Source organism: Prionailurus bengalensis, chromosome A2 (genome assembly GCF_016509475.1).
Source record: "Prionailurus bengalensis isolate Pbe53 chromosome A2, Fcat_Pben_1.1_paternal_pri, whole genome shotgun sequence".
Lineage (NCBI taxonomy): Eukaryota > Metazoa > Chordata > Mammalia > Carnivora > Felidae > Prionailurus > Prionailurus bengalensis.
This window is the reverse complement of record NC_057348.1, coordinates 80,902,456-80,915,478: the sequence shown is the minus strand read 5'-3', so window position 1 is coordinate 80,915,478 and position 13,023 is coordinate 80,902,456. Positions and strand designations below refer to the sequence as shown.

Here is a 13,023-nt window from a genome sequence, read left to right as displayed (position 1 = left end):
CCTGAGCCGAAGTCAGACACTTAAACGACTGAGCCACCTAGGTGCGCCTATAATAAACGTTTTAAAATATTATGACTTATAATAGTCTCTTAATATTTGTTTAGAGTCCTGTCTATTTTTAACTTCATATTTATGAAACAAAAAGTGAACTTTGTGGAATATCTCAAAGTCTCCTTTTAGTTCAATCTTTATGAAATCAAAATTTATTAAAGAAATTGGGACAGTACTCATGTTAGTATGTTTGATGTGATGTGTGTGTGTGTGTGTGTGTGTGTGTGTGTTAGATTATTAAGTAGAGGAAACTGTGAGGCAATGAGGCAATTTTTTATAATCTCTTTTCACCCTCATGCAATTATATAAATATTTTCATGATTAAAAATAAAGTTTATGAAATTAGTCAACAGCTGGAAAGGTCATGAGCATAACAAGCAGTAAACTGTACTTAAAATTCTTAAAGGAATTGTGCATATATGAACCACATAGTTAAGTCCAAACAGAAAGGAAAAGCTGCCATATTTTGCTCTCTTGACCAGTCACCTATCTATGGCAAATGCCTAAGAGTTGAAGACCTAGGTAATATTTTGGATATTTTGAGTACTTTGCACTGAGTACTTGAAGATTTCACCACCTGTTCCTTCTGCTTCTTGGTACTCCTTTATAGCCCACTTTTTCTAACACCTGCCCCCCTTTTTTTTTCATTTGTGTGGTTATAAAATGTGTCTTTCCAAATGTGCCTCCTGTTTTGTTTAAAAGATCTTACTCAAAAGAGTTTTAGAGCGAGCTTTGACAGTTAAATACCAAACACCCTACTTGGTTTCTAGAGAATATAACAGGGTGTCTTTCTCCTTATTCTGATCTTCCCCATGCAGGTTTTATTCCTTTTAAAAGCAGTTGCCTCTTTTATAGGTCTCTCCAGTTGTGTGCTTGAAACACTTAGGGAGCAGACACTTAGGGATCAGAAGCAAATTTTTCTGCAGCTGCCAAAAATCTCTAGATTTAAAAATTACCCTCTTAAGTCATCTTAAATCTCTTGGCTCATTTCAGAAAGCTTCCTACTCAGCTGATTCCCTTGCAGTCCACTTCTAGGAACCATTCTATAAGCTAAACGATACTATCCTATTTCAGAAACTCTTTCAAAATCAACCTTAAAAAGGGGACAATTATTAAAAACATTTAGGTAATACAAGGTATTATAATCATACTTTGTGCAGCCCATTTTAAACTTTTCAAAATAATTTTCATATTCTTTACCTTAAGTTTAATCCTTGCTTCCAATTTTGGGGGTACAAAGAGACCGTGATTAACTTCATTTAAGAGATAAAGAACCAACAGCATTTTCCACAGAACTAGAACAAACAATCCTATAATTTGTATGGAACCACCAAAGACCCTGAATAGCTAAAGCAATCTTGAAAAAGAGAAACAAAACTGGAAGTATCACAATTCCAGATTTCAAATTATATTATGAAGCTGTAATATAATCAAAACAGTATGTTACTGGGACAAAAACAGACACAGATCAGTGGAACAGAATAGAAAGACCTGAAATAAACCCACGATTATATGGTCAATCTTTGACAAAGGAGGCAATGGGAAATGGGAAAAAGAGTGTCTTCAACAAACGGTACTGGGAAAACTGGACAGCTGCATGCAAAAGAATGAAACTGGACCACTTTCTTATACCATACACAAAAATAAATTCATAATAGATTAAGGACCTAAATGTGAGACCTGAAACCATAAAAATCCTAGAAGAGAGCACATGCAGTAATTTCCTTGATATTGGCAATAACAGCACCTTTCTAGATATATCTCCTGAGGCAATGGAAACAAAAACAAAAACTGTTGGGACCTCATCAAAACAAAAAGCTCTGCACAACAAAGGAAATACCAACAAAACTAAAAGTCAACCTACTAAATGGGAGAAGGTATTTGTAAATGACATATCCAATAAAGGGTTAGTATCCAAAATACATAAAGAACTTACACAACACTGAAAAAACACAAATAATTCAATTAAAAAATGGACAGAAGATATGAACAGACACTTCTCCAAACAAGACATCTAGGTGGCCACGGGCACATGAAAAGTGCTCCACATCACTCATTATGGGGGAAAAGCAAATCAAAACCACAATGAGATATATTACCTTGTACCTGTCAGAATGGCTAACATCAAAAACACAAGAAACTACAAGCAGTGGTAAGGAAATAGAGAAAAAGGAACTCTCTTGCACTATTAGTGGGAACTCTCTTACAAACTGGTGCAGGCACTGGAAAACAGTGCAGAGTTTCCTCAAAAAATTAGAAATAGAACTACCCTACAATCCAGTAATCGTACTACTGGGTATCTACCCAAAGAATATGAAAACACTAATTCTAAAGGATATATACATCCCTTTGTTTGTTGTAGCATTATTTATAATAGCCAAATTATGGAAGCAACCCAAATGTCCATTGATAGATGGATGGATAAAGAAGATGTGGTAGGGGCGCCTGGGTGGCGCAGTCAGTTAAGCGACCGACTTCAGCTCAGATCATGATCTTGCAGTTTGTGAGTTTGAACCCTGTGTCAGGCTCTGTGCTGACAGCTTGAAGCCTGGACCCTGCTTTGGATTCTATCCCTCCCTCTCTCTCTGTCTCTCCCCAGATCGCACCATCTCTCTTTCCCAAAAATAAATGAGCTTTAAAAAGAATTAAAAAAAAAAAAGATGTGGTAGATATATACAATGGAATATTATTCAGCCATAAAAAGAATGAAATCTTGCCATTTGTAACAACATAGATCTAGAGAACATAATGCTTAACAAAATAAGTCAGAGAAAGACAACATGATTTCACACATATGTAGAATTTAAGAAACAAAATAAATGAACAGAGGAAAAAAGAGGTGAACATAAAAACAGACTCTTAACTAGAGAGAACAAACTGATGGTTACCAGAGGGCAAGTGGCTTGGGGGGATGGGTGAAATAGAGGAAGGGAATTAAGAGTATGCTTGTCATGATGAGCACTGACTAATGTAAGGAATTGTTGAATCACTATATTGTACACCCAAAACCAATATAACACTATATTTTCTACACTGGGGGGAAAAAAAGGTATGTAATAGAGGAAATAGGTTAAAAGACTGATCCAGTATTACCAACACAGCTTGTTCATGGCAGTCAGAACAGAGTTGTGCTTGCTCCTGGACTCTATCGAGTGTCACATAATATCAAATAATGATATACCACCGTGTGATCACTTGAATTATGTAGTTATTATCTTTTACCAGAGTGGTAAAAATCCATAGATGAAAGCTTATTAACACTAATAAGGAGTGGGCATGTGGTGGCTCAGTTGGTTGGGCAACCGACTCTTGATTTCGGCTCAGGTAAGGATCTCACAGTTGTGAGATGGAGCCCTGCGTTGGGCTTTGCACTGAGCATGGAGCCTGCTTAAGAGTCTCTCCTTCCCTCTCCTTCTGTCCCTTCCCCACCTGTGGGCATGCACTCTCTCCCTCTCAAAAAAATTAAAAATTAGTAATAAGGAGGAGGTACACAATTAATAACCCATATCTCTCCTAGCATAAAATAGGGAGAGCATCTTTTTTGGCATAGCATATTTTAAAATTCCTCTATAGTGCAGATGTGATTAAAAAGAGATCTTTCTGAAACATTGCAGAGACATCCTTTCTATTCACAAATAGTTCATGTTTCTATTTAATTTGTCCCTGACTGTTAAGTCAAATGTTGAGATGGGTCCAGGGTCAAGTGGCATTTAGTTCTTATTGTTAAATGTCTAGAAATAACAAGAAAGCCTGGTTTCCTTTAAAAATGTATGCCCATATTTTTTATAATATATCATCACAGATCCTTAAAGCCATTGCCCTGGCTCAAACTCCTACTCTGACTCCTATGGCTATCTCTGCTTTCTTTTGTAAAGAAAAGCTTTTAAATGGTTGTCAAAAACATCACATCTCTCAGGGTTGTTTTATATGACTGTAACCTTAGATTTGATAATCTCATCAAAACTATCAGTTTGATTAAGGTAAATTTAAGTGGAAAATTTACAGTGTAGCAATACTTCATTTGGCTTTAAAAAAACCCACAATTAAACCAATTAGAAGAACTAATGTATTTAGAAATGTTTGTATTTGGAACAAAAATCAGGAGATGATTTGCTGATTGTTCACACTGTTGAGATCCAGCTAGTGAAAATACTTGCGTCAAATGAAGTTACCAAGTTCTAGATTTTTTTGTTCTTCTTGCCTGAGGCTGAAGGTCATACTACTTCATCTTGACTACTGTGTGTTGACTCTGTCACTGTCCATTCTACATTTTTAGGTGGTGGTATCTCATGTTGTCTTGTAAGGGGCTTGCCTTCATAATCATAGCCAAACCAAAGTGGAGGGTCACCAGGGTTATATTCCTGCTGCTGAACTATAGATGACATTCTCTTTGCTGCCTCCCTGCAATAACAATGATTAGCATTAGCCAGTTGCAGAAGTAATTACTGGTGTAGAATTTTCAAACTAGAGCAAATTTGGAGTTAAAAGAACTGTCACAAGTTGAATGAATTTCACAGCTATCTTGCCTTACCGAGAGGGAGGGTATGGGTAATTATGTGAATATTCAGGATCCCAAAGCTTGAGTAGCTCATAGCTCTCTGGTTCAGCCAGTTCAGAGATTAACAGATACAGTGAATGGGTAAGGAAACTGCATGGTCATGGAGTAGGAACACTGAGGGCACTCTAGTGTTCTTGAGTCCTCTGCCTCTTATTTCCAGTTTCTTTGATGAGGGAGTATCCTAACCAGCCAACCTGCAAAGGTCCACCATGCAGGAGCTCATAATCCAGAGTCCCCAGATCCCTGTTGGATATGTGGGTGAACTTCAGGGAGGTCCATGAATTCCCTGAAAATTCATGCAGTTTTGTGTCTAATATACATTTTTCTGAGGAGAGGGTTTGTGACTCATCAAACTCTCAAAAGGTGTCAGCGACCAAAATGATTAAAATATCATTTCTTCCTTTCTTAGGAAGAAATAAGGAAGAAAGCAAAGAAGGCATCTAAAGGTTGTTCTGGACCCCAATTTTAAATTGGGTGAGTGTGGGTTTCCACCACCAAGCAATTCTTTTTCTTTCTTTCTTTTTTTTTTTTTTTACATTTATTTATTTTTGAGAGAGAGAGAGAGAGAGAGAGAGAGAGAGCGTGTGAGCATGGGAGGGGCCGAGAGATGGGGAGACACAGAATCCAAAGCAGGCTCCAGGCTCTGAGCTGTCAGCACAGAGCCCAACCTGGGGCTCAAACTCACAAACCAAGAGATCATGACCTGAGCCAAAGTTGGACGCTTAACCGACTGAGCCACCCAGGCACCCCCAGCACCGAGCAATTCGTAGACAGCAGCTGGGTGCCCTACAATGCAACCCAGTTCTGACACTGTCTACCCAGAGATAGCATCAGATTCCACGGGTTCAAGGCTCAGGCTCACTAGACTGCCCTCCACTTTAGATCCCAGTTGCAAGTCCAGGTTGTCATCTGGGCTTCTGACTGACCAGCTATAGATCAGAAGTTCCAACATACCCCTTTCTTGGATTGGATTAATTTGCTAAAGTTGCTCACAGAACTCAGAGAACCATGTTGGTTACTGGGTCACTGGTTTATTATAAAAGGGTATAACTCAGGAGTAGCCATATGGAAGAGATATATAGGACATGGTGTGGAGAAAGGGTGAGGAGCTTCCATGTCCTATCCAGGTGCACACTCCCCAAATCTACACACATTCACTGACCCAGAAACTCTCCAAACCCTTTTAGGATTTTATGGAGACTTCATTATGTAGGCATGCTTGATGAAATCATTGGCCGTTGATGACTGATTTAATCTCCATCCTCTCTCCCTCCCCAAGAAATCAGGGGATGGGTCTGAAATTTGCACCCCCATGCTTGTTGTTGGTTCGTTCCCCTAGCAACCAGCTTCCATCCTAAGCTGCTTTCCAAAAGTCACCTCATTAACACAAACCCAGTTGTGGTGGAAAGGAGTTTGTTATCAATAACATGACACCTATTTTCATCTTTATGTCTCTGAACTAATTTCAGGAACTGAGGATGAGACCAAATATTATAACAAAAGATGTTCCCATTGCCCTTATTGCCCAGGAAATTCCAAGGGTTTTGGGAGCTGTGAGCCAGGAACCATGAAGGAAGACCAAATATATATTGGTATCTAAATGACCAAAATATGTTTCTCATAAATCATAATATTACAGCATCAGAAAAATAAACAAATCTAACTTGAAAACATGTCTTTTTGAGGGTAGAACAATGAGACCAGTGCTTTAAAAAAATTGAGTAATTGGCAACTTCTATAGGATCAGAAATGAGTAATGATAGTTTCCCATGAAGGGGACACTTTGCCCATATTGACAAATATTACATTGAGTTATTACTTGCAAAAGTCTTAAAACATAAAGAATCTGGTATTACCCATATGCTTTGAGTTAAATTTGTGCTCAGTGGCTATAGGAGTTCAGGCAGGACAATGACATTGGTAAAAGGCTGAGATACATCAGTTGTTTAAAATGCTGTTTCATTTGAACCAAATTTTAGATGTCTTAAAATAATTATAACGAAACTCAACAGGGAGACAACCAAAGCATTGCTAATTCCATCTCTTACCACATTACTTTTGTTTTCTATATTTGCACTCACATCTCTTACCACATTACTTTTTGGTTTCTATATTTGCACTCACATAAAACAAAACTAAACAAAAAACAAAACAAAACAAAATACTAAAAGCAAAAAAAACCTAAAAACAAACCACACAAGTTTAAAAGAACAAGTGTGAGTAAAAGCAAGTTATACTAATTTCTACTTCTGAGCCAACAATCCTATGGACTAAAACTTGGCAAACAAGTGTCTTCTCTTTAGAGAAATACTTATTCTCAAATTTGAAAATGATAACTTTATGATCAAAGATGAAGTTTTGCATTCTGTTGATGTTTTAATTTTTTTTAAAGTGTGGCCCTACATTTGAAACTTCTTATATAATCTTTATATAAGTAGGACTTCATTATGCAGTAATAATAGTGTTCTATCTTTAGCTGTCCCCACTTTCTTCTGAAGATTATTCTCCCTTTCCAATTCTGTGGAGTTGAGATTGACATGTCTACGAAGGTGTTTTCCATGAGATTGTTTTCCCTTAAGTACTTACTGTAGCATAATCCCAAATGTTAAGGGAATCTGAAGCATAAAGTATTGGCACCATCAGTTTCAAATGTAAAGCAGTACCCTAGGCAACAGAGCTTCACTGTTACTTACCCTTCACCCCATCTCTGCCCATTTAAACTTGATGCATCTTTCAAATCTTCAAACCAATCCAACCTCTTGTAAAGACCCAAACCCAATCTCTTCCTCCTCTGAACTTCTATAAAAGGTTGATCATAGAGGGGAAAATGGGTGATGGGCTTTGAGGAGGGCACTTGTTGGGATGAGCACTGGGTGCTATATGTAAGCCAATTTGACAATAAGTTATATTAAAAATAAATAAATAGTTGATCATAGAATTAATTTCTTTCCAATACATAAATTCATGGCATTAATTGTTTATAATTATAAACTTTATTGTTTTCCTTTTGTTTAATAAGGTATTAAGTTATTTAAGGGTGTATTCCATTTCTTTGTATCTTAAAGGACAGCCAAAACAAGACACTTTCAGCAGTTTATCCCAACAAGGAAGCCCTTTAGGTCTCTTATCTTCTGCAGGTTTGAAGCATTCTTAGGTTGCTATTTCCAACACCCACTTGCCCTCTGCCTGCCAAACTGCATCGTTCTGGACATACATACTGTAGTTAACAGTTGTTGATAATGATTCGATGCTACTGATGATAAGGCAACTACAACTATAGGCAACAATGGTCTTGACCTTTAGGAAAAGGATGAGTTTGGGGAGTAAAAGATTTGTAAGTAATTGACCAAAGTATATGTAACCTTTGGCCTCAGAAGAGCAGTAATTTCTGAGAGTTCTAGATAACTGGTAAGAGGATAAATACTCTTAACGCTAAACTTGGTAACATATAAATATTGGGTCATACAGTTCCTTAGTCAGCTACAAGCCACAATAAACTAGATGATAATTAGGGCAAATAATGGGAGTTTGAGAAAATAACAAGAAAGCTGGGGATACTGAATCCTCAGTATAGACAAAAAAAAGTAGGGAATGCATAGGGAAGAGTACTCATTAAATGCAATGTGATGGGACAAGATCAAAATGAGCTGCATATTGAGCACTAGCTATGAGGAAAGTGCCCAATTTTACCTTAAGCTGTTAACTTTAAGGAGAGCAAAGAGCAATTTTATTTAAGATAAAAAAAAAAAACAGCTTATTTGGGTATAGCAGAGGAATTGCAATTCGGGACAAGCATGCTATGGTAAACCATAGCCAAGTCCAAAAAGACAAAGGGAAGGTCAGCTTTTATTAGGTTTCAGGGGGAAATTGGGGAGGGCTGTTTTCAACAAAAGTTTATTGGAAAAGAACAAGAGTTTGAGGTTGTGGCAGTTTCTCATTGGTTACAAGTAGTGGTCAGAGCATTGTTGCTGGGGCAGGGAGGGATCTTCCTTCCTTTTCTGAAACACAGGAGATAAAGTTCTTATGAAAAATGTCCTCCCTTGTTGAAATACAGTTGACCCTTGAACAACATAAGGGTTAGAGGTGCCGACCCCTTATTTCTTGGCTCCCTGCCACCCTTACCTTAGCTCTTAGTGGTAAGCAACGCTCTTTGTGTAGTCAGCTGCACTGAGACTTAAACATCCAAGGGTCCCCTGATCTTTGGAGGTGATGCTCATAGACCAGAGAGGAACAAAGGATCAGGTCTCAAACCCTCCTTCCCTTCCCTTCTTCCCCTAGTCTCAAATGTCAGGAGGTTAAGGCTTTCTGTGGTCTAGAGTGTTTCTAGGGCCTATCTTAAAGCATGTATGCTTTCACAGCAAGAGTAGTCCTAGGGAAAAACTGAAAATCTGAATTTGACCTGGAACAAATCTGGGATTATTATTAGGATTTGAATGCCAGTATAGACTATTCTGAAATCCACGTCCTCTCCACTCTTTAGAAAATCCTTAGCGTATTGGGGAGCCTGGGTGGCTCAGTCAGTTGAGCATCTGACTTCGGCTCAGGTCATGATCTCACAGCTTGTGAGTTCAAGCCCCTTGTTGGGCTCTGTGCTGACAGCTCGGAGCCTGGAGCCTGCTTCAGATTCTGTGTCTCCCTCTCTCTCTCCGCCCCTCCCCTGCTCACACTCTGTCTCTCTCTCTCTCTCAAAAAATAAATAAACATTAAAAAAAATTTTTTTACAAAATCCTTAGCCCATGAACTAGCTATCCTCACCACCTTACTCAGACCTTTGGCATCCTCCTATGGACTGACTCCTAAGGCTGAGGACCTGGCCAAGAGAACAGACCAGCATGCTGGCTGGCAGCAAATATCTCTGAACTCTTTTTACACATCCTGTGTTACTGTGTGTTTGCACACACGCACTTTTGAAAAGTATCAGGGAACTTGAAAATCTAGAAACTGAATATTCCTGCCAAAAAGAACTCACTCTGTCTCTGTCTCTGTCTCTGTCTCTGTCTCTGTCTCTCTCTTAAAATAGTTTGGTATCTGGTATGGTCAATATATGGGAGCTAGGAAATATTGAAAAGAAAATGTATAGTTAGGAATTACTGTGTACTCTAAATTTCTTAGAGTACATATGGAATCCTTTGACTACCTTCCACTCTGGCTGGACCTAAGTGAGTCCCAGGTCCTTGGACCTTGTAGGAGATGATTTGGGAACTGAATCCAGTATGCTGCAGTGGTAGTCATCATTACTCATTTAACCTGGTGAAACAGGTTTCTCTGGATCAATATAGAACATGATTTTCAGGGGCACCTGGATGGCTTAGTCAGTTAAACGTCCAACTTTGGCTCAGGTCATGATCTTGTGGTTTGTGGGCTCGAGCCCCATGTCCAGCTCTGTGCTAACAGCTCAAAGCCTAGAGCCTGCTTTGGATTCTGTGTCTCCTTCTCTCTCTGCCCCTCCCCTGCTTGCACTCTGTCACTTGCTCAAAAATAAACATTAAAGAATTTTTTTTTAATTTAGGATATGATTTTCAAAATGTTATGCCACAAACAGTTGTGAAACATTAGATGTTTAATAATAATAAGGTACTGAAGTTTGTAGGTGATTTTTGGTTTTTATATATTATAGGGGATTCAAGGTTATTCTTATAAAAATATTGCTTGCCCTCACGCACATTTCCTTCTAGTTTCTTGAGTAGGCAAAAAAAAGGGGGGAATGTTGGAGACAACACAAAGAATGCTGGTAATCAGCAGCCTCTCTAATTTATGCATCAGTGAGTAGACTGGGTACAATAGGACACATGTCTCCCCTTAGTGATCAAGTCCCTTGAATGTCTGAACTTTAAAAAAAAAAAGCTTGAGAGGGGCGCCTGGGTGGTGCAGTCGGTTGAGCGTCCGACTTCAGCCAGGTCACGATCTCGCGGTCCGGGAGTTCGAGCCCCGCGTCAGGCTCTGGGCTGATGGCTCAGAGCCTGGAGCCTGTTTCCGATTCTGTGTCTCCCTCTCTCTCTGCCCCTCCCCCGTTCATGCTCTGTCTCTCTCTGTCCCAAAAATAAATAAACGTTGAAAAAAAAATTTAAAAAAAAAAAAAAAAAAGCTTGAGAATCGCTAAAGGCAAAAGAGCAACACAGTAATGCTTAGGTACAAAGTATAGCTCTGCCTTTTATTTGTTTGACCTTGGGTCTTATTTACACTGTTTAAACCAATTTCCTTATTCATTTTTATAGTAATGGGGTATTTATGAGGATTAGATGAGAGAGTCAACATAAAATAGGATTAACACAATACATGGCAAAAAATAATTATTGAGCAATATATTTTTTCATACTAATACAGCTCCCGGTCACAAAGGTCTTTCCCCAAAGATTTTTCCATGAGCTGGGGAAGAGAACTCTGATAAGGGTTTTATTTCCTAGCAACAGAGATCTCTCAGGGTGCCTGTGTAATAATCCATGCTGCCAGCAACTGCTACAGAGGCCTTCGAGAAATCTCTGTATTGCCGTTTGGGCTCTCTAGTCCACTAAGACTCTACTCATCTCTTTAGAGTTGAAAGTTTTAGACTCCAGATACAAAAATGTCAGAAAGGTCCCTTTATTCTTTGCTAAGTATAGACTTAATGTTTCTTTTACCTCTTTGTGGTTCAAACTCTGTTGGGTTGTGGAGACCATTGTTTGGGTCTTGTTCCCTCTCTCCCACTATGCTTTTCTTCCTTTGTATTGCCTTTCTTGTTTTTCCCACAAAGGGCCATACGTTGAAATGTTGGTTGTACACAATTGTTTCAAATATAAACAACTAGATATTCTTTTCATGTTTATGATTATAGTTGCTACTTATTTCTCCTTGAGTTAAAGGAGCCTAGATTGTATCTCAGCATGATGCTCTGGAACCACTTCTTGGGATCCCTTCAGGCTCTGGGTTTAGTAGAATGATAGCATATCTTATGCTGGAAGCTCTCTTGTAAAAGAGCTGTAGCTTATTTTCTCATTGACCAAAAGTTTGCTACTCCCCCAGTTCAGTGGGACAGACGTCTTTGATTTGCAAAGCTTGTGCAATATTTTTAGATTCCATTGAGTATGGGGTGATTTGTACGTAGAAATGTTTCTTCTGATGGCAGTAATTGGATTTTAAGAGCCATATCATACAATATTTTCATGTTCAAATGGAATCAAATGTGTGGAAGTTCAACACTTTGTGATTCAAAGTCATTGAACGTCTTCCCAAGTATGAACAATTTCCTCTATTTCAACTACCAAATGTTCCATTTCACCCAGACAAAATAGCCACTGCAGTTGAGGGAGCCACATTAGCCCTGGTAAGAGCAAACAACTATGCTTTTTTAGAGTGAACATAGATAAGCAAAGGATTAAACAACATCATGAACTTGAGTCTTGAAGGGGCCACATATTTTGTGTAGCATTTCCAATTCCACCAAGGATTTGAGTGGAAAAGGAAGCTGCTTTAAAGTCCTCAGAGCTGACTCCAAACAGCTGCAAGTGGCCAGGCCTTACCACTTCTCTAATCAAAGTTTTCAGGACCAGGTATCTTGGGAGCTCCTTGGCTAAACAACAGTACCCTGTCCTAGAAGTTGGGAGTCAAGACAAGCACTCTTGGAGCCTTACTAGTCCAAATGCTGGGACTCTCCAAACCACTCTGCTGTGGGGACTGCCCTTCTTTATTGCTAGACAAAGATAGAATCAGAGCATTCTAGGCCTCTTTCCTGCTGGAGCTTAGCAGGGGTGGGGCTATGAAGGAGACTGAAGTAGTTTGGCCTTTTTAGACGATGAGATGGACAGACAAGCCAGTTCCCTTCTAAGCATTAGGACCATCTCTCTGATTCTTGCTAGTAGGGACAGCCAGGCTTGGTGGTAGAAAACAAAAGATGACTTCACTGTCCTAGCTTAGGTAAAGGAATTTTTCATAGATCCAACTAGTTAACTAGAGTTTCACATTGAATTTTAGTGGTTAAGCCTAACTACTAGTAAAATCTTACTTTGCCTTGTTTGGTTTTCTTCACATATTTTTTTTACCTAGTCACCTTGCAAGAGGAGAGTGAGCCCGTCACAGGCAACATTAGGATATTACTAGATATCTTGGGTCTCCCTAACCAAACACCATTATTTATCACACTTTAACATCCATACCATAATTAGGTTCAGAGAGACCTGTGCCAGAAAGTCTCCTTCATTCTTACTTAAAATCCCACTTATTAGAAGTTCAGTGATATTATCTCCCCAAAATAGTGATTATCAAAATGCAATCAAAAGATTAGAAGCCAGACTCCTTTGTGTAATATGTTATTCATTCATTGCCATCTACCCAAAGTTCACTGTTTAATGATATGACAAGGCTGGCAGGGACTCCTAGGACCGTATTTCATGATAGCCTCTTTCAATGAAGTTAATCACACCCATATCAGTCATCTCCAG

The 13,023-nt window shown here is 38.8% G+C and overlaps 1 protein-coding gene across 1 annotated transcript in view; it reads right to left on the bottom strand.

Moving 5' to 3' along the window:
- Nucleotides 1-4,103: 4,103 nt before the first annotated feature.
- Nucleotides 4,104-13,023, bottom strand: part of FBXL13 (F-box and leucine rich repeat protein 13) — a 218,262-nt gene continuing 209,342 nt past the window's right edge. Inside the window, exon 21 of the mRNA XM_043588673.1 lies at nucleotides 4,104-4,452. Coding sequence (XP_043444608.1) covers nucleotides 4,266-4,452 — 187 coding nt within the window. The 3' untranslated portion in view covers nucleotides 4,104-4,265. The remainder of the gene's footprint in view (nucleotides 4,453-13,023) is intronic.